Consider the following 21,577-nt stretch of genomic DNA (forward strand, 5'->3'; position numbering starts at 1 on the left):
AGCTCGCCCCCCGGAGCGATGCAAGCTGCAGGGGAGCTTTCCGTGGTTGCAGCAGGGTGGGTGGAAAAAGAGGGTAAAAGGGTTAAAAAAAAAAAAAAAAGCAGGGCTGGAGGTGTGCAGCCCCCCGCGCTTGAGATGGGGCAAACGAGATTCCCTCCCCCCTCCCCCCCCCCCCGGGTGGTGGGCACAGAGTGAAGACAGACAGGCAGAGAACGGGATGTGAAGTATTTGTTTTTATATACAGAATACAGGAAAGTTTCTGTAAAGTCTAAAACGTTACAATTACTATGTACAGTGGAGCTAGCTGTTCTGCGGGGGGGGGGGGGGGGGGGGGGGGGGGTGGCGGCTTATAAACAAAAGAGACAGACAGGTTACGACAAACGAGCTGCTACAATAGACAATTTGAGGAACGTCATACCACATGTAGCACTGTACACAGCTTTAAAACATTGAAAATGCCATCACTGATGTATTTACACAGAATCCAACACTTTTCCTTATTCGAAATAAAAAATAGGATGGACACCAGGAAAAGAACTCATTTCTCACTGCCCATAATACACAGTAGCTACTTGTAGTGCAACCATAGCAGGGAGGGATGGGAAAAATAACTGTGGGAAGAAGAGCGCTTCTTTACATTAAATAAAACAATGATATTGTATAGATTTGCTGTATGAAAACTGTATTTCTCTTTTAATATAAAACTATTGTCACTGGCACAAAATAGAACAAGTTTCTGATTATTTTACAACTGCATGGGAACTATCTGTCAGAGAGAGTCCTCGAGTCAGACAGCGGTCGCCCCTCGCTCTGACGCGTCCTGCTCTCGCTGCAGTTTTCCTTTTAAAATGAAATGTATAGTACAAATATATGTGCAAATGCCCCTAAAACTTGAGCAAAAAAGAAAAATTAAAAAAAGTTAAACGTTCTTCATTTCATGCAAACGGCGTGTGAACAGTCTCTGGGCCGACATAGAAAATCCCACCTCGGTTTGTACATTTTTGCATTGCAAGAGTCTGAGGGCGTTTCCTTGCTCCAAAGCTCTCTTCCTACAATTCCTAGGGAACAGAGTTGGACCGCAGCACGGGCACCTGGTGGGGTTTCAGAGAAAGCTTCTCCTCCAAGTCCATGTCTTGTACTAAGGCAGTGTCCCCCTTGGGCTGTTTGGTCGCAAATTCGGTAATGCTGAACACAAACTGCAGGCAGCCCAGCTTGATGTAACTGCCGTGGTGGAGCAGGGCCGTGCCCTCCCAGCCGGCCCCGCTGCCCCCTATCAAGCTGGAGCTGCTGGCTTTGCAGTTGCAGGGTTTCCGATGCTGCCCTTGCGCCTGCGAATTCATCACAGTGGCTTCTTCATGCGGCTCCTCTTCCTGCTTCCTGCTTTTATGTCGCTCTGGAAAAAGACAAACCGACGTCAGGTTCGGGCTGGACAGAGCCAGGGGTTTGTTTTAATCAACGGGGGCTGCTGCTGGGGTGCCTCGGGAGCCAAAACCCTGCAGCCGTGAGGCATTTGAGGCATTTCAGCAGCAAGAGGCTGACCCCAGGGCTGCAGAGGAAAGGAGAGACCCCCGATAGGTGCAGCAGCCCCGGGGAGGAGCGACGTGCACCCGCTCCTGTCCCCCTCCAGCAGCTCCCCCACGTGGGGCTGGCCCCGTCTCAACACTCACTTATCACGCTCTGCACTTTGGCAACAATACTGCTGGGAGGAGTGGGCGCCATCTTCTCCGAGAAGTCACACGAATAGAGAACGTTGTCCACGGTCGTCCCATGCTCACTGTAGTTCAACAGCTCGTAATGTTTCGTATTCTGAAATGGGGAAGAGGAGGAATCGAGACATCAGGTCGGAAAGGCTTCTGCCCATGTACCCACTGGGAGCGCTGAAACACGAACCCCTCCCTCCCTACAGCTGTTGATAGTAAAATAAGAGCACTTAAATTATGTTCTGACTTCAGAGAGCAGCAACCCCAAGCCGGTACACGGCTCACGCTCACAGCACAGCTGGCTTTCCAGCGAGGGCTGCTGCCCACGATGCTTCCCAGCAGGCAAATAGGGCCGGGCAGCTTTGAAGAGGAGGGGCTTTTACCTGCTGCACTTGCACCAACAGATCTTTTGGAAATGGATTCAAGCTGATTTGTGCACAGCAAGCACACTGTTTTAACAGGCTAAGTTTGTGCCTCGTGTGGCTTAGTCCTGTGCCTGGCAGGAAAGAGGTGTGCTTTGGAAAGCAGGCACAAGATGATGAGAGAGGTACCGGTGTGCAGCAGCAGCAGCCACAGGGTAGAGTGGCCTGGATTTACAGGGCTTCCACGAATACTGAAATGCCAGGAGACGTTACCGTGACATACAGCACGACACAAGCAGTGTTACACCCAACTGAACTCTGCAGAGGATGTCAACAGCGTAAAAGAAATTCCAGGTTAGCTCACAGGAATCATCTAACAGCAAGAGCTTGTCCTCACAGGGCTACAGAACTTCAATCAAGTTACACTAACTTGCCACACAAGGGAAGTTTTCAAGTAACCTGCTAGACTGCAAACACCAAGGCCAGAAGCAGAAACTGTAGACAGAGCTAAGCAGGGGAGCTCTGCCTCCTTTTAGAGCAACCACAACCATGGGAAGCTTTCCAGAGTACAGAACAAGTTCAGTGATTCCTTCGGATCAACCGCTGTGAGGAGATGCTTCGGCTCAGATTTAAGATCTGGATCCCATTACCACACGTGCTCTGTAGCTTGTAGTGCACCGGAGGAGCAGCTAAAGCAGTTTGTGGGTTAATCCTGGATCCTGCACAGCAGCTGGTTGGCAAATCGTGAGAGAAAAGACTACCTTGCTTCAAAAACTGTTGCCATGCTAAGAGACATCTCTGGTGGCACTTTTATTGGCAGACCAGTCTGTTCGCTTCAAGAACAAACTCATCTCTGGCCTGTAGTTAAGAGGCAACCGTAGACCTCTGTTTACACTGACAGCTTAACTAAAATGTTAGTTAAATAAGAGGCATGAAGCAGCTCCCTGTTTTGTTCCCGTCGAGGTTCTACGTAGGCAAGTAAAGCTTAGCTTTTATTAGCACAGCTGCATCAAAAGTATCGAACCATTTCCACGATTTTTTTTTTTTCTTCCCCTAGATGCCAGCAGTGACAGTGCTTACTTGTGGTCAGTCTTTGTCCACGAGCAGTTAGCTCAGAGAAATCATGCTGGCAGGGCTCTGTGCTTCAGAAAAGGGTTTGACAGAAAACACTGACGCAGCCTTCACTGGAGTGAAACCATTCACAGCTCTGGCTCTTACTTTGTAGCCCACAAAGGAGCACCACACAAAGACAACCTGCTGCCTGCATCTCCAGCTCCCACTGCCATGCATGCCAAATTAAAAAAAAATAAAATAAAGACTCAGGCTCTCACCTCATCGTAGAATATGCAGGCATGTTTGCCGGACACGTAGTTACAGTGACCATAGCTTGTAAGGCACACATCCATATCAGCTCCTGTCAATGGGGAGAACAAAAACGCTGGGTTTATTTCAGGGAAAAAAAAAAAAAAAAACCTGTCAGGCAGCAGAGAACAACAGACAGAATTAAGCTTCAATTAGCAAAACAACAGGGGAGCAACTGCCTTTGTCCGCACTCCCAGGACCACATGAATAATGCTGCGATAAGCCACGAACAAAGTTTCAGTGGGGGAAGGGAGGGTTAGCTGCTACATGAGGCAGGAAGGCTGCAGAGTATTCTGGTGTTGCTGGGCCATTCTGGAGTGCCAAAAGAATCTAAGCAGAGAAATAAAACCCACAAGCAAACCTTAACTCTCCCCTCCATCAGCCGGTTAACCTCTAGGGGCCATCCTGCTGTTACAAAGGTGGAAGATTCAAGTGGATGGGGAATTTCCACCATTCTGGTCAGCAAAACGGGTCCGTTTTCTTCAACGCCCGCTTGGCAAACAAACAGGGAGGGCCGGGGAGAGCCACCCTGAATCTTAAAGGTCACGCTGGGGAAAAAGCTACTCACCTGTCCCGATGTAGAGGGTTCGATAGCACATATTGACTGCACCCCCCAAGCCCATCAGAGGATAGAACACAGCCCGGGCTTGCACTTCCTTTCTTTGCGCTGCAAGATAAAGAGAAAGGACTTGAACAATCTTATCAGCTACACAGGCTGCTGGACGCCAGGCTCTCCAGAAAGCACAGATCCTAAGAGGGACGCAGGCAGCTTTGGCCTAAAGGTTTCCCAACCCTCTAGGAATGCGTGTGGATTAAACATCTTCGTCATCACGGAAAATTGTTCTTCCCAGTAACCCACACAAGCCATGCAATTGTGGAGCGAGCACAACGGAGCTGTGCTGGGGAGAACACAAGCTTCCTACCACTAGCTTCTTTCTTAATCTCTCCCACTTTGGGTAATCAAAGACCTGCCTCTTGCTGTAAAAGCACCACTTTAAAAAAAAATACTGGTGCCGGTGAACGTCACCAACTGAACAGCTGAGATTTCCCTTCCAGCGAAGCTGCAGGAAAACCACACGGGTTGAGCAGGGTCCAGGACCGAGTCTCCAGAGCAGCTCCCTGGCAGCAAAGTTCAAATCACACCTTCTTCCACGCCCCTGTTAACTGGGCAGAAAATCGTCTCCTGTGGAAAAGAGATCACACTCCAGACCCCACAGGCCTGCCAGGATTTCGGCAGCTGCCTTTTGGAGATAAGCCCCTTACGCACGCAGAGCCTCTTCTGATAGCGCATCTGGGTGGTAGTTTTGCAGCAAGAGTGCGGTATCAAAAACCAGAACATGAGGATTACAAGAGATTGTTCGCAGAGTCACCTACATCAAGAACAGCGGTGTTGGACGTGCAGAGCTTAATACAGCTGAAACACGCAGCCTCCCATCTCTGCACGGCTGCCCTGCACGAGTCCTTTCAGCTGCCCGGCTCTGCTGACTCAACGGGGCTCACTAGAGGTTTTCGATCAAATTTTTATTTCGTCAGCAATGCCAAACAGTCAGCTGGATGCATCATCCTGTCCGGAAAGGGCCAGGGGTTAAGACAGCACCAAGCTGCCTTTTGGGAGGCAGGCTGCAAGACTTTCCAGGGCAGCGCAGGAAAGCAGCTCGAATCACAGCCTGGTGCTGCGTCCTACTGCAGCATTCAAAAAGACTGACAAAGCGTTTAGAGAATGCTGTGATGCTACAGCAGGCAAGCACAGAGTTTCAGAAGAAGGTTACTGATACTAGCAGGCTTCCCAAGACCTTATCTTGGGTATTTAGCCCCCGGCCCATAGCAAAGGGGGAGCAGGCAACTGCTCCTGCACCAAGGCTGTCTGGTTAGTGCTTGAGAGCAGATTAAACTGACTGCATGCAGAGGAACAGGAAGACACGATCCCTGTCCAGATTTAGGTGTTAATAACGCCCATACTGTAAACCAAGTGACCATAAACAAAGCTAATGCCAAACTCAGGCCCCTGGAGACTGTTTTTATTGCTATAATTTGAAAAAAAATAAAAATAAAAAATATTATGCAGAGGGACCTGTAGGAACTTCTGGCCAGTGGATAGCCAGAGCAGGAAATGCAAGGAAAGAAGCTTGAGAGGTGGCACCAGCCAGATACCAAAAGAAGAGCGAAGATCTTCAACGAACAGGCAAGGGAGTGCCAGAAAGCTACGGCTCAACCCAAACCGACTGTTCTAGGGCTGCTCTTACCTTCAATGTGGTTTGCCACAGGAGATTGCTGATGGGCACTGACACTGCTTGCTAGAGACTGAGCTTTGGAAGGGAAAAGCTGATGTATTCTCTGCAAGGCCAGAAACTTGATCAGCTGCTCATCCAGCATATTTATCTCAATCTCTGTTAATAAACAGAAAGCAATTAGTCAAGTTATTCACAGACAGGGTGCCATCTGAGCCGCGGTGGATTTAACCATCCCGTTTCCAAGCTTGCCATTTGCTTCACCAGCAAAGACTGCCAAATCCTGCAATACAAGAACGTTACATACGGGCGGTCTGTGCCTTCATACCAGCATCTCACGTGAGCAGCACGTGAGGAGAGCGTCAGCTCCGGCTAGAAAGCTGCAATTCAGGCAGCAAGCACAAGTTCAGGGCAACGAGGACTGATAAACTGAAAATCTGCTGTTTCAGCTCAGAATCAACGGGTCTGCAGAGGTGGACATTGCCCCTTTTGGCAGCAGCTTGGGTCCTTCTCGGGAAGCTTCATTTCCTAGCCAAAAAGGCTGACTCTGTGCTGCAGAGGAAAGCAGTAACCACTTCGAAGCAGCTACACGCTCCTTCTTGAGTCACGCGCTTTCAGAGCGGGGTCAATTAACCAAAACAAGGTAATTCAGACAAGACTTTTAACCAGCTTTAAGGCAGATCTGCTGCTGATAGCTGCGAAGCGTTCCTGTTTGTGAAGCCCCACGGAGAGCTGCCTTCTGGTAGCAAAAGCAGGCTGGCCGACCTCTTCTTCACGTCAGCACCAGTTCAAACAGCAGGCAGAAGAAGCAGAGCCACAACGGCCTTTCCCGAGAGCAGAGAGGCAGCCTGGCCGAGGGGAGCAGTCGGGGTTCACCCAAGAAAAGAGGGTGACCACGCCAGAAATGCTCTTGTTCAGAAGCAGGCGCTGGCGACAGCCTGCCGCGTTGTGCTGGGTACCAATCTCCTCCTCCTCGAGTCGCTCCGCTAAGACTTGGCATTTCTCGCCAAGTGCAATAAAAGGAAAATAAAAAAAAACATTATGCCAGTCTAGGAGAAGACTGACAGAAGCAAAAATCAATCAGAAAATTAACGGAGCCAGTAAAGCCTCACGACCCGGGTGACTGCTCGACGGGGAGCTGTGGGCTTCCTGCGCACAGGGGGTTGGACCCGATGATCTTTCGAGGTCCCTTCCAACCCCTACAATTCTGTGATTCTGTGATCAGGAACCCCTGTGGGGTGCAGGCAGCACCACGGCACGGCAGGGCTGCAGGTTTCTGCATGCGGATCCCACCTGGAAAGCAGCCTGTGGTGATTGTTCCCCAGAAAAGCTTCAGGCAGAAACACTTCATTGGCCTCGCTGCCTTGGCAACACTACGAGCAGGGAAGCGTGTGGTATTTAAGGAAAGGTATATCCAGCCCCTCCCTCACCTAACTGCAACCCTTTCATCTCGGAGCTGCTCCTGAAGCAGAGCCTGGACGCTCGGGAAGCAAACAGGCAGGGCTAGCAGAGACTGAGAACGAACTAAATACTCACCGCCGTCCACAAACGCTTTCAGGGAACTGGTGAGGTCCAGCATAGCTGCGGAGTTTGAAGTGAGTGATGAGGGCAGAGTTAAAGCGCTTCCTATGGATAAGGTGCTGGGACTGACCTTACCATCTACAGAGAAAGATGGTGCAGAGAAGATATGTCACTGTGACGTTCGCGAGACATGCACCCAGCCCTAGGGCTGCTCGCAGCTTCCAAGCTGCTCAGAATGACTAATTCTGCTCAGAGGCACGCTTTGAAAGAGGCCCGAGTTACAGGCCGTGTGCTTTCGTCCCCTCGCAGAAGGATTAGCGCGTGCCTCAAACGCAGGATCAGCTCTCGGGCTCTGCACCTAAATATTTAAGGCTCTGCTCCCCCGTTTGAAGGAGCAGCGATGAGAGGCTGCAAGCGATGTCATGCTACAGAGACCGGGAAGACGAGCGCCGAGCCCCCAGCAGCTCCAAGAGCTGGCTAAACCTTTGCCAAGTAGCTGGTCTAGGCCTGAACATGCAGAAAAAAAAAGCACATTTGCGGCATCCTTTCGGTTTCTGGACGATTATCGACTGTGGGATGCAGTGCGCTGTCTGGTAGGAATGTGACAGTCGTTTGCAGAATTTATTATCCACCAAATAAAATCCCGCTGCCTTGGCAGTGACTGCGCAGCTGAAAGAGGCGATGGCAAATGCCAGGAAGCAAAATCCCCTCAATGCATGGTCGATACCAGTTCTTCTCAAGTTGGTCTGCTTAGAGCTATGGTAAGCCTGAAGCTTATGGAAAAAAAGGGGTTATGAATCACTGGGATTTCTGTAAATTTGCACCCACTCTGCAAGACCACCATTTAAGGTGCTTGTAAGTACACATGCGTCGCGTTAGGTGTAGTCGATCTGAACACATTTACGTCTTTCCCAAGAGAAACTGCATCGAAATGATGATTTAATGGGCGTTTTGTAGAACCCAAACTTCACGCTACAAGAAATTTAACATCTTAAGTAGCTGCAAAATGACGGAGGGTTTGGTTTGCCGTGCTTTTCAAGCCACGAGCAAGAAGCTTCCTACAGCACAGCCCCTCTTCCTCCACCTAAAGGCCCCCCCCAGCCTCGCACGTCTAAGCAGGGCACAAACTAGCAGCCCTAGGGTAACACGGTTTGTTCGGCAACAAGCAAGGAGGCCAAGTGCTCCGGGAACTGCTTCCGAACAGGAGATAAAACCCAGGAGCTGCCCGTAAGAAATTTTTAAAAGAACAATAAAAAGATGCTGCCTGCGTTGCCTGGATCGCTCCACCCAAGCCTGCCACTGAGCAAGGAGGACTGCAGAAGTGACAGACAGCTCTGGCGCGGGCTTTCCAGCCACTGCTTCCAACCCAGCCTGCACAAGTGGGCTAACAGCTTGAGGCTAGAGCTGCTGGGGCGAAGGGAGGAGGAGAGGGCTTTAAGTGAAACCTTATTCCAGCAAAACTTATGAATTATGGGCGGTTACCCCCGCCCTCACCTATCAACGTCTTTGGCTTGATGGCTTTATACTGACGAATGGGTGCACGCACGTCAGCAGCAAGGTTTTGGGGTGTAACCCAGGACAGAAGCAGTACATCCAGCCCGTAACTGCCCCACGTGAGCAGACTGGCAGGCACTGAACACACCACAACGTCCAAGCCCACATTTGTCAAACATCGAGGCTGCGCAGCTGAAGACTTCTAACACCTCTGTACGAGAGGACGCAACCATCACCAGAACAGAGATCAGAGGTGCAAGACAGCCGCCCCGTGAAGGCCTGCCTTGCAATCAGCCAGTCCTTTAGAGCAAACGGGTGGTTTCAGAGCAGCATCAGAGCAGCCAGCTGTTGAGATGGTGAGACAGCAGGATTTACACCCACTGCTGCTTTCCAGAACCAATTGGATCTATCGCCTTGCTTCCCAGGACGGAGTTCCCTGCTCAGATACGTGCATCCCATGGCTCCCATGAAGGGACCTAGGATGGAGGAGACCTAAACTTCCCCCTGCTCTCCACAGAAAGCCATATTCCCCATTAAGCAAGGACATGCTGCTAGAGCCTCGAGGTTAGCTCGAACGCCTTCTCAGCCCTGGGAGCCAGGATCAGCCCTTGGGCCCTTACCTGAAGGTGGTGCTGGTGAACAGAATCTGTTTGTGGACCCAACAGCTGAGATCCCATCTCCTGCAGCCTGGGGAGGGGTGAGAGCCCTGGTGGCAGTCAGAGGGGAGCCCACGGATCGCAGGTCTGCTGTCAGCGGCGGTCCTATCTGCGTCTGCACGTTCTTTCTTTGCAAAGTGCTGGTGGTGTCCAGGCTGGCACAGGAGCTCGATATGGAAGTAGGTATACTCGTGACCGGCACAGAACCCCTTTGTGCACAAGAAACGGGTCCTGCGACGTTCTCCGTTTTGACAACGGTTCCAATCGTGTGATTCAGAAGTCCACACGTCGCTGGGGGCGTGAGGGGCCTAGGCCACGTTTGCCGGTGAGACAAAACAGGTATTGTGTTACCAGATCCGATCAGCCTCGGGGAGTCAGTCAACTGTGCCGCAGGTTCGGACGAAACGCCGTAGAAATGAGGACCGTTGACTTTCACGTCAGAGGCTGTCGGCCCGTTAGAAGTCCCGCAAGAAGACACCTTCTTGGATTTGTCTATACAAGAGCTGCAGTTGACATCTTCCTGTGACAAAGTCTGCTGGGGTTGCGAGGAGCTCAAGGAATTTTGAGTGGTAATCCCTGAGGTGCAGGATGACATGGAATAGAGGGAAGGTGTGGGTGCCTTGTCAGCTGCCTGGTAAGGGTTGGCGAGTGCGCCGTCTGCCACGATAACAGGCTTAATATCAGCCTTCTCTGTTTGTTCAGAGTCCCAAAGCGAAGTCATCTGCTTAGCAGATAAATGTTTCAATATGCTGCACTGGAGCGCAACAACACTACAGAGCCACTGGGAGGAAGGAAAAAAAAAAAACCACGTTAGCTTCACAGGCAGACGGTGCTCCAAGCCTCAGCCACCCCATCGCCCACCCAGCCCGCAGAAATTCAGCTGCCTGACTGCTGCAGACCGCTCAGCATCTGTTCTGGTGCTCATCTAGCACCAGGAGAAGACTTGGTTCAGACGTGCACGAGTACGTCCAAAATTAAGTGGTGTTTATGTCCGTGCTGGGGACAGTACACCGAGGAGCTGAGATTACAGGAGAGGGAAGGCAGCAGACAACTGCTCCCTCCCAGACATTCCCCTCTCTTCACATTTAAAGCGTTGCAAACTTTTCAGCTAGTTACGTACGTATTTTCCACTGACACGGGCTTCTCTCCAAACAAAACCCTCTAGTTTACTGTTTCACGCTGGAAAGAAACGCTGATCTACCTCACGCTACTGAGAGCCACCTGCCAAAGCAGGGGTGGTGAGCACCTTTTCTTTTACACCAGGTAGAGGACAACCAAAATACTTAAAGTTTTAAGCTTCACAGTGAATGTGCCCACACCATATATAAGAACCCTGCCTGAGCTAACAGGAATCAGACCGCAGCACTGATTGCAAAGCAACGTGCCTTCACATTGCTGAATCCAGCAAGAAATTTCATGCAAGACTTGAACACTCACTTGACCTTGATTTGAAAATCTAAGGCTATCGGCAATAAAAAGCAGCCCAGAAATGTGACGTTAACATACAAAAGTGTCAGAGAGCAGCCTTACATAATCGAAGAGGAAAGTATTTCCCCTCAGCCAGGAAATAAAACTGACATCTAGACAGAAAGCCCTCAGCTCCACCGTTCAGACCAGAAGACCACCTCACCACTTTCCTGAAGTGTCAAACGAGGAGCTTTACATTTCAGCTGCAAAGCCAAAATGAAGTTTTAATGGGCAAAAGTGTCAGAACCAAGACAAGCTATCACCTTCAGACATACGATTTTGAGACCGGTTTCCTAGACAACTGCTCTGATCACAACTGAAATGGAAGAGGACCGTTGTACCGAAGCGACTACAGACGGTCCAAGCATTTTGACTTCATTTACCTCCTGTTGTTCTGTCTGGCTGGCTAAGTGCTCAGTGTTCAAAAGGTGCTTCTGCGAGGGTTCCTCGGGGATCCCGTTACAGATCAGCTCGCCGTCTCTAATTGCTGCAGGCGCAAGTAACGGGGGCGGAAGCCGGTATTGGGACTTTATAGCATCAGGAACCTACATTGTAGAGAAAGAAGATGACACATGAGAACAATTACTCAAGAATGACTAGTTAAATGAAGTGCCTAACCAGCACTGTGCTTCGTGTTTGCAGCTTTGTGACCCAAAGGAACCCTGCAGACAATACATTAGAAGTTTCAAGTGCCGAGTACTTTAATTTAATGCAACTACGCTGAAATTAATAGGTTTCATTCCCTTAGGTCAGGCATGACTTCAGTACAACGTGGTGGCTCCAGCATAAAGAAAGTCATGCAAAGAAAAGGCGAGGTAAGAAGGGAAACGTTTAAAATACCTATATGGCATTTTTCAGGCATTCTGGCAGAAAATGCTTTTTGTGGTTTAACAGGGAACATGCGGCAGCCCAGATTCTGACTCTAGTGCCACCTTCAATAGGTTTGTGTCGTACTTCTCGTGCCCATGTTAGATTTACAGGCTTGCTTCAAAGAGCTGAGCGTTACGGTTGCTGGAAAGAGAGCTTCTTAAATCCTACACGTAGTGAAAACTGCTCTGACTGCTGACTTCCAGACCTCTCGCCGCACATTTATTCAGACCCCACCTTCTCCCTCCTGCCCCAACAAGGCGATCCCTAAGGGGCACGCTGGATTCCCTTCCAGACTAAAACACGCGCGTGGGGAATTCTGCCAGTACCTACTTGTTTACACTCACCTTCAAACCCTTTCTCTTCACTGACTGAAGAACTCTGCGATTCGGAGGATGTTTCTTATGGATTCGGTTTAAGAAATCCACTTTGACAACATGCTGAGATATGGTATCCTGGAACCGGTCAAATACTCGGCACCGATTACTCAGGGTCAAGTTCTTCTGGTTCAGCTGGGTGATCAGATAATGCCACAGAAGTTAGGGATCTGCAGGTCACTAAGGCACCCTAAGACTCTCATAACGCCTTGTAGCACTGGCAGTACAGCATCAGCTCAGCTTTAGACTATTTGCTTCCTGCGGCACTAACCCTTTCTGTTAAAGGGCACATTGCTGGAGGTGAATACAAAAGCACTTAGAGGCCTCCGAAGTAGCATCAATGCTCTCAGAAGCAGTTTCTCTGGGCACAAGCCCTTTGTTCCAGCCCCCTGTTTCCTGAGTATTTAGTCTCAAGTACAATGCTCTTCCACAAATGAAAGCTCCCGCTTGGAATGAACGCTTTTTGGGTTAAGCATGCAAAGAATTACTTCCCCTATTTGTAGCACTGTGCTGCTTTGTATCACAGTTCTGGAAGCTCATCTAGATCTTAAGGAGTCCAGTCTGAAAACTAGACAAGCTGCCAGTGAGTCACAATCTGAGCTGTCAGCTTCAGTTACAGGAAGGAGTTCCCCCATCTTTATATTTTATTGCAGCGAGCAGCATCATATTCCTTTGGAGAGCGTGTTGCTTGCAGCAGGAGCTTTACAAGCGTTACAGGGAGCAATAAGAGCTCAGAAGCTGTTTTACATTTGTTGTACTTTGTCCTTTAATGGACCTGCCAGGTTCCACTCCAGCATCCGGTTACCATACTGCAATCATAGTCCTGCTTACCACCACGTGCTCTATGTGATTTGGGCACATCCATCTACCCAGAGGCATGGCAGTAAGAGGTGGCTCCAGACAATCCATGTGGAACAGGAGTGGGCAATAATCACACTGAATGAGAGGTGCCACTCTGCAACTCCTGCAAAGAGAGAGCCATATCTTATTTCTCACGCAGAAAGCAGAGTATTAACTGAATGTGCAGGCAAGCTCGGCTGGCCACTTCAGCTTATCTTTCCCCACCAACTCCCCTATGCCGTGTTACTTGCATCTAAAATTAGGCTTCAGATTTGTAACTCGATCGATATGGACCTTCTGCAAGACCCACTCAAGGCAAAAGGACCTGCCCATACACGAGGGTTTCTTGGTTCAAAAGAAGTCCTCTGGCAGGAAGAGATCCCATTGCTGGAAAGCTGCAAGAACCCGTCCGAGTCACATAAGCAACTTCTCAAGCTGACCTTGTGCGTTAGTTCTGAACGGCTTCATTTAGAGCAAAATTCAGAGATCCAAAGGAAATCTCAGATTATCGCAATTTTCCTCAGACAAATCTTGTGTGAAGCTGGGACATTTACTTCAATAAGCCTGAGACGTTCTCAGAACAAACCTCAAACTCCAGGAAGCTACTACACCCACTGCTCTGGATTCTAAGAATTCTCTATAGAGAAGAGACTTCTCTCTAAGAAGTCGCTCTGTGACAAAGCCATCAGCTGTTCCCCACAAAAGCCCACCTGAGTCTCCAGCTTAATTCCAGAAACTCACCCTGACTGGGTTCCTGAAATAAAGTTTTTTGGTTCTGCTGACATTTTGAGTTAGGATTTATCGGCGCATTTATTTCTGCAGTTATAAAAGAGCACAGCAGTATTTTATACTAGTTTTAAGATTTACTATTTCAGCACAATACTCCTGTTTGCCTTGGGCTTGTATCTCTCTGTAGATTTCTATTTCCTAAAGGTCACCTCCTCACATATCTCCTCCATGAACCATAAACAAACATCTCAGTTGTCTAAACAACCATCACTAGAATTCTTCCTTGTAGAAAAATACTGAAGGCAAGACGGCTCGCTCTTTTCAGGCTACACTTCAAAACCTTTACAGCCATGCAGGACTGCAGAAGCCACACCTATACTTGTCACTAAGCATTTGTTATTTAGCAAAGACAATTATTCCCTCATTTGTTTAGAGGACTGTAAGCAAGTACTGAAGAGGAATGGAAAAGGTAACAAGTAGTTTGCTTTTTTCAGCAGGAACTTTGTTCCCATGAAGGGTGCAGCTACACCAAGGAGCTTCCCTGGAAGAGTTACGTACCTGTTGCATGTGAAGCAGACTTTGACCGGCAAGGGAACCAAACCATTGTGGTCTAACTCGTGTTGTGCTTTCTTGACATTCTTTCCTGTGGTTTCTTCCTTTCTCCTCCTCTTGCTAGTACCTGAAAGTAAATTTTAAAAGGCTTTGGGTTACCCACATAGCAGAGATTCGCTTCCTGGCAGATACATATAATCTTCTCAGGCAGAGGCAAACAGAAAAGGCAGGAAAGAACTGCTTAAGGAGCCCTTATCAACCACTAAATCTAGAGTCAAGTGACAGAAATGGGCTTTAAAGGTAGACATACTTTAAGCTTAACGTACATGATGTCACTGAAACAATTACGTTGTGACTTGACTAAGCTATCGTACCAAGAATCAAAATCGAGTATTTGGACAACTGGAAACTTTTTCTTCAGATCGATGACCTAGACTAGGCTGAATACAGAAAGCATCTATTTCAAGGAGGTGGAGCTCCCAGCAGTGTCCCCACGGCTTACGTCCTGGGGAAGCCACTGGGCCACCTGCTGTTGTACGAGGAGCAGGGGCACTTCGGCACTCTCTGCTTTCACCAGAGAGCATCACTAAAACCACAACTACCAAGGAACAGAGAGGGGGGGAAAAGGCAAGTTGGCAGCAGGATGCCTTCATCAATGCTCACCTGGAAGTGCTGTGGTGCAGGTCAGTTCATTCGGCAACTGGAACTGCGTTGGGTTCCTTTCCATGGCAGCAGCAATAAGAAGCTCAAAGGGTCGCTTCAGCTGGGGCTGCCCACAGTCCATTTCTGCAATGGCAGAGTCATCATCCACGTCAATTATGTCCTCATCGACATCATTCTGTTCCGAGTTGGGGGTCTCGGTGCTGGCATTGGATGTGGGAGTGCCAGGCCGGCTCGCTCTCCTTTCCAAGATCCTGGCATGCGCATTAGCCCTGATGCTGCTGCTAGACCTGTCCAAGAGGTCTGCGTCACTGGTTGGGGAGGTGGTCCTTTTCCCAGATTTGTCCACCAATCCATTTACCTGCCCCAGCTCTTTCTTCTGTTCTCGCTTCTGCACGACATGAATAGGCAGGCTTATCATGGAGGCCACAAACAAAGCACATCAACCTCGACAAATAAGCAATCGAAGACAAACAGCATCTGAAAAGGCTTCAGCCACTTACTACGACTTCCCCCGTGAAGTCACCATAAAGCCTTGACCTAGCAAAAACAATTTGCTTGCAGCTAACACACAGATGACAAACCAGCTGAAGGGAACCAAGCATAGGGAAGAAAATTAGCACGTCTCTCCTTTCAGGACAGCCGTATGAGTCCACATCAGGACAATGTTTCACAGCCTCTAGTCCTAAACACTTGACAGATCAGACAACTCTGTTTACTTTGCTAGCCAACACTGAGAAACTCCATGGTAGACCATTCATTGTCGACGCAGTCTATTAACCCTGGCAGTGCATCCGAACCCATTACAGAACAAGGAGGTCAGCTTGAGAACGCAAGCACAACGTAAAACCAACACACTCTCTCTTGACGCCAGGACTCTTGAACAAGGTGGGCAGAGAGGACTGCAGCAGAGGAAAACAATACATTGCAATCACTAAGAGATCCATTTTGCAAGAGAAAGGGGCAGCTGCATGGCCTGGTACGGGCAGCTGAACTGCTCCAGTGGCAGCATCACCAATCTACAAGATTACTATGAAATGGTCTGTAAAGGGAGAGAAGTGTTATCAGAATTTTTAATACAGAAAATTCTTTTCATTGGTGCTGTTGTTTATTTGTTTTTAAATTTGTGACCTTCCTCTTTGCTGTTAGCAGATGACTGAACAGTACCCTGGAAACAGAACAAGGAAATAGCTTCGGGAACAAAAGACTTAGTTCAGAGTTTTCTTCAAATCTGTTTTGGGTGTCACTTCAAGGGAACAGTTGCTAGTTGGTTGGTACAGTTTCTAAACCCTCTGTTACACAGTCTTATGTACTCACAGCAATAAGATGTTTACATTGTGCAAGACAGCTTCCTGGAGAAAGAGTATCAAGAAAAAAAAGACAAGCCACAATCTTGCCCAGTCATCTCCTCCCCATCCTGTTCAACAGCCCAGGAAATCACAACTCACTGTGATTTCACCCTCTGCTGATGCGCGACTGCTGTGAAGTCACACTTCTGAAAAACACACATTAACCAGAATCACAGCCCTGATGCCAAAGCTACGTTATCAGGCCACCTGTTTGACTTGAACACAGCTCACCTCCTCCAGCATGAGAGCCCTTCCTTCTGTGCCTCAGTTCTCCCTCCCTTCCAGGATGGGAGAAAAGGAAAGCAGGTTAAAAGGCACAGCTTGACACAAACAGAGCAAGCACTTCGGTTTTGTGGTTCTTCGTAGCAATGTCAAAAATACCTGGACAGTCTCATCAAGACACCTTGGCTTTCTTGCAGCCTGTTCCTAAGAAAGCCCCCTTTACAACTCTAACCACAAAGAGCAACTCTGGTGGTGTGTATGTTCACATTAAGGGGAGAGGAAATTATAAAATAAAGGGTTCACATTTCAGATGGACAGTCGGAAGGGCAGGGAGCACGGTTGTTACAAGAGACCTTACCTTTCGGCGCACAGTGCAGCGGTGACACATCCACTCCCCTGGAGGCAGCATTTCCTCACTGAGCGGAGGGTTGCTAGAAGAGAAATAAAAAGCAAAGCTTTACTGTTATTTCTGGAACATCTCATTTACACGTAGCCCGAGTCAGGGCAGCTCTGTCACCAGTGACGTTAGTCTTCCATGACACCCGTCTCATCTCCACGATGCAACATGCTCCATGTTTTTAGAGGACAGTCAGAATTGAACAGCAAAGATACACGGACAATTCATTTGTATGCCATGCAAACACCTCCCCCTAACACTAAATCCACCTTAAATAACTTGATTACTTGATGTAGCACTACATAAATTCCTGTGCAGCAAGCACAGTCATATAGTGAGGCATTTCTAACCCTTGAAATGCCCTTCAGTTGCGAGTGCAACTGAACAAGCTGCCATGAAGCCTACCCATGAAGCCTACCCGCTGCTTCTCATGTACTCCATCCCTGGGCACACTAACTTCATGGTGGAAACCACCTTCTATCTTAAGACAACCCAAATACTCTTAAAAGTGTCACCATATACAGCTTGCCTTGGCTATGAAGCACAAGATGCATCCTACTCATATGGATTTACACTTACTATAAAGGCTGTATCACATCAAAATGACATTCTCATTTTGATTCTAGAAATAAACCAGAGTAAATTAGACGAAAGAGCAAGGAAGACTATTTTGAGAAACATTTTTTCCTTGGTTAAAGGCAGAGCAGCATATGTTAGATGATACACTTCCCTTACAAATCCTACTACTAGCTCGAGTACTTTCCAACACCCCTTTACCATTAAGTTTTGTTATTTCAGCAAACTGCTGACTCTCGCAGGAAAAACATCCACGCTGTCAGATAAACAGCTAGTTACCACGCGGCATGGCTTTAAGATGTGCTTGAAAGAGTCCTGCCTATTGATGCTAGAGATAATTGCACAGGAACTCTGAAAAGCAAGTCCTGTGCTGTGTGCTCAGCGGATGCACCATCACCAGAAGGACATGGAGGCTCCTTTACCCACGCCAGCAGCATCACCTCGGCTATGGCAGGCCTGACAGGGTTACAAGATGACCGCTGCATGGCCGCACCAGCAAGGAGCTCGCAAGGCCTGCCCAGGAAGCCGTGTGGGCAGCCAGACTGCAGCCTGCTCCAGGAGACTTGTTCCTAGCACATGGAAATCGCACAGGGTCCCCGGCCGGGCTCCCACGCTTGAGCTATAAAAACAAACACGTTTCCTTTGTTTAGGCACAGCCCCGGCAAGCCTTGCCCCGGGCACGCTGTTGGTCTGACAAAGCCACCTCAGGTGCCACAGCCGCTGAGGGCTTTGCTCAACCTTGAGCCACTTTGCCTGGAGGACCGAGGGAAGAACAGAGCGAGAACCAAACCGGTATCAGCCGCGGCGTTTCTGGTGTCAGGCCCCGGGGAATTCAGTAGAGCCAACACATCTGGCAGCCATTTTGAGGAGCAGCGCAGGGTTTCGGAGGCCTCAGTGTTCCAGGCGGCTCCAGAAACGCCGCGCTCTGCCCGTGCACAGAAACGTACCTGCAGCTTCTGTTTCTCATTTCCTGGAGGGCTTGGATGAACAAGAGATCAGGCTCTAGACAACAGCACCAAAGCCTCAACCACCGCCTGCTTTACACGAAGCCTCAGGTGTTTGGCTGAAACAGCAACTCCCTGCCCCGGTCCACACTAATCTCCTGCTAACAGAAGTGTGGAAAGGGGGTGGAAGGAGCAGAGAGGAACAAATGATCCCCGTGTGCTTGCTGCAATGGGAATCCAGGCTTGGCCCCAAAGTTTGGCCCTGAAACAGCTCAGTTTTACCCCTGCTGGCAGCGGGGCTCGTAGGCCTGCAGCCACAGTCGGTACGCATCGCCCGGCCCACCTCCGCCTCCCCTCCCAGCACCCGAGGGAGGAAAAAACCCACAGTCTTTTGACTTGTTCGCAGCGGATCTGAGCCCTCTGAAGCTGCTGCCGAGCGTGCCTCAACTCCTGGAAACACGTCTGCCCCATTCCAACGCACGCGCGGCCTGCCAGCCGTCCACGCGCTGCCAGGTGCCTCCGGGCATCTGTTTTACCTGCTACCTTCATTTGACGCGTCTTACAATGAAACAATTAATACCGCAAGGAATCCTGAGAGGTGCCTAGAAGAGTCAGAACAGGTTTCTTGTTAAATGCGTGCATTATCGTCCTGTTTTGTTTAATGTTTGAACTATCTGCTCGACAGCCACGGGACCCTGTGTACACAGTACCCTTACGGGATGGCTCACCCAGAAGGATTTACAGGAATGCTTCTTCCCAAAAGGCCTGGGAAGGAGGGGAAAAGACGAGCCTCAGAGCAGCAGTGAGGTTTTGGCTCTCAGACTAGCCTCCTGAGTTGTTTTTTTTTTTTGTTTTTGTTTTTTTTTTTTTGCTCGCTGTCAAGGCCTAACTGCTCCAGCAAGTGTATTAAAAGACTGATTCTGCTTCTCCTGGTTAATGAACTGTTCATCAAGGCAGCTCGCTGCACTAACAAAGACTGATGAATGCTGTTCCTGGACTGCTGGCCTCTCCGCACGGAAAGAGCATTTCCTGGGTCTTAACATAAAGCCAAGGAAGTGCTAAAGAATGCTATTTTAATTGACTAGTTATGACCGCATTCTTCAACCTTTTACTGTAAGCATAAGAGAAGCTCATTTTTAAATCCAACCAAGACGCTTGATCTTCATAACCAAGGTAAGAATTAGCACTTTGGCAGGAACACCATGGCCGCTTTCTCCCTATCTTTCATACATTCATTAGCATGCAGATCTCCAGCCGTCAGTGTTTGCTGCCAACATGACCTGTAGCTGCACAGCACCAACTTTATCCTCACTTCCAGCACATCTCTGAGCCACACACCACACTGTTGTGCTGCTCTGCAAAATTTTGGCAAACCTTTGCTTCAGAAAGGTCCCCCCCTTTTGTCATCACAGGCAGAAGCAACGACCGGGGCTATTTTACCTGCAGGGTTTGGTCTGACCTGAATCAAATCTGCTCAGAGGACAAACACATTTCTGAATTTAAGACAAAGACAGGTCCAAAAAACGGAGTCTGACTTTCAAAGTTAATATCCACGCAAACACCTGGAAGAACAACTCATACGTAGCCTCTGAAAATTACAGGAGATGTTCATCACTGCCTATTCAAAAGCCACTACACTGATACCAGATCACTTTACATAATACTAGTCTAATAGCTTTTTTTTTTTTTTTTTTTTTGAAAAAAGCTAAGTAGCATCTCTTAAAATTCACACACCAGATTTATGTTTTCAAGACTTGCTTTTTCAAACTTTTGGACTAGCTCCCATGATCTCGGTATTATGCAGAGCCCCACTTAAATAAAATTTAAATAGCTACGATGAAATCAAAAATCTTCAAGAGTCATCTGTGTGTTAGGAGTTTTTAATCAAGCAAACAATAGCATGAAGCCACTCAGCTTTTCAATTTCACACTCTGGAGCTCTCATACATCAGATGCCTGATGTTCGTCTAAATCCCGTAATTACTCTTCACTTTGCTGACCTCAATAAATAAGTAAACACGCTCAAAGAACGGCACCTTTCTCAATGCTAGCCGGGCCACAGCTCTCAGAGGGAGCATTACAGGCAGACCCGCGGTTATTTACACACGGCGTGCCTGGTGGCCATCTTGAGTCAGAGGCACGTTGACGCCACGGAGAGCGCGCCCCGGACCCACCGGGCTGCAGGCGTCTGCTTTCAGGCTTGGGTAACGGTGGCAGGAAAACAACCTGGTGTCCGGAGGAGCTTTCTGCAATAACTTGCCTTTGATTTCAGTTGTTTTCAGCAATTGGGCTTAGTATTTTTGTTGTGCAGTGGGAAACAGCAACCCTGTGAAAAAATCTAGGGAAGATTTCTAGGTCTTCTGTCCTCAGAAAACTTCCAATTACCTTAGCAAGGCTCAATGACAGGCTCGTGATGAAGGATGCCGGTTACGGCTGCCAGTAAGGCAGAGGAAGAAGCGTTCGGCTCTTCTATCGGGCTCCTATTTATCCTAATGATGGATAGAGGTACAGCTGTTCTACCGGCTTCATAAAGAACAAGGCTCCCTGGCTTCCTACGGCTGGGCCTCAATGGCAGCCCGAGCTAAAACAAACCAGGAAACCAACCACGCTGTCTGCGCATTACAAGCGCCCCATTGAGAAACAGCGAAGGTTGCATCACTGACACATTCAGTCCTCTGAAGCAGTTTTACTGAGCCCAAGTTACACGCTTCTGCTCACAGCTGCTCCCAAACCCTGCAGGAGGACACCTGGGATGCAGTGCCTGCAGCCTCTGCCGAACCCATAAAACCCCACAAAACGAGGCAGCAGCTGCAGCTTGGTGTACGTTCTTCCCTGCTGCAGCTCCCTTACCTTCCTACTGCAAGCCTTGGAGCAAGGAGGAGTTTAATATTTTCTGGGAAGAAAGAAGTGAGGCTTCATTACCTTAAGATAATTATTGGGAATACTGTCAGCTCTCCTCTCCATTCCAGCAGCATCTAATCAGTGGAGGTCTACAAGAAGTTCTTCAAACTCCATCTGCTCGGTAAGATGAATAAAGTCCTGACGCTCAGGAGTACAAGAAAATCCTCCTGATGAACACGCGGATTTCTCAAGCACCAAAGCAGAGACCACCAGACTTCAGACAAGCTCAGCACAATTTCTGTTCTTCGCAGACCTCTAAGCATGACCCGATCATGTTAAAACCAACAGAGTTTTAGGAACTTTCTGATCTTGAATAGGCTCGCATATTGTATACATTATACCTACTTAAGGCCAGCAGGGCAATTCACATTAAC

The 21,577-nt window shown here is 48.8% G+C and overlaps 1 protein-coding gene across 1 annotated transcript in view; it reads right to left on the bottom strand.

The window, feature by feature from the left end:
* Positions 1-218: 218 nt before the first annotated feature.
* PHF12 (PHD finger protein 12) overlaps positions 219-21,577 on the bottom strand; it is a 31,206-nt gene continuing 9,847 nt past the window's right edge. The window contains 13 exon segments of the mRNA XM_035561036.2: positions 219-1,393; positions 1,668-1,806; positions 3,394-3,476; positions 3,993-4,091; positions 5,668-5,811; positions 7,189-7,311; positions 9,288-10,104; positions 11,174-11,335; positions 12,005-12,169; positions 12,866-12,998; positions 14,162-14,282; positions 14,819-15,206; positions 16,745-16,817. Of these exon segments, the coding sequence (XP_035416929.1) occupies positions 1,059-1,393; positions 1,668-1,806; positions 3,394-3,476; positions 3,993-4,091; positions 5,668-5,811; positions 7,189-7,311; positions 9,288-10,104; positions 11,174-11,335; positions 12,005-12,169; positions 12,866-12,998; positions 14,162-14,282; positions 14,819-15,206; positions 16,745-16,817 (2,782 nt within the window). The 3' untranslated portion in view covers positions 219-1,058.

The sequence above is a fragment of the Cygnus atratus genome, chromosome 20 (assembly GCF_013377495.2).
Source record: "Cygnus atratus isolate AKBS03 ecotype Queensland, Australia chromosome 20, CAtr_DNAZoo_HiC_assembly, whole genome shotgun sequence".
In the NCBI taxonomy this organism is placed as follows: domain Eukaryota; kingdom Metazoa; phylum Chordata; class Aves; order Anseriformes; family Anatidae; genus Cygnus; species Cygnus atratus.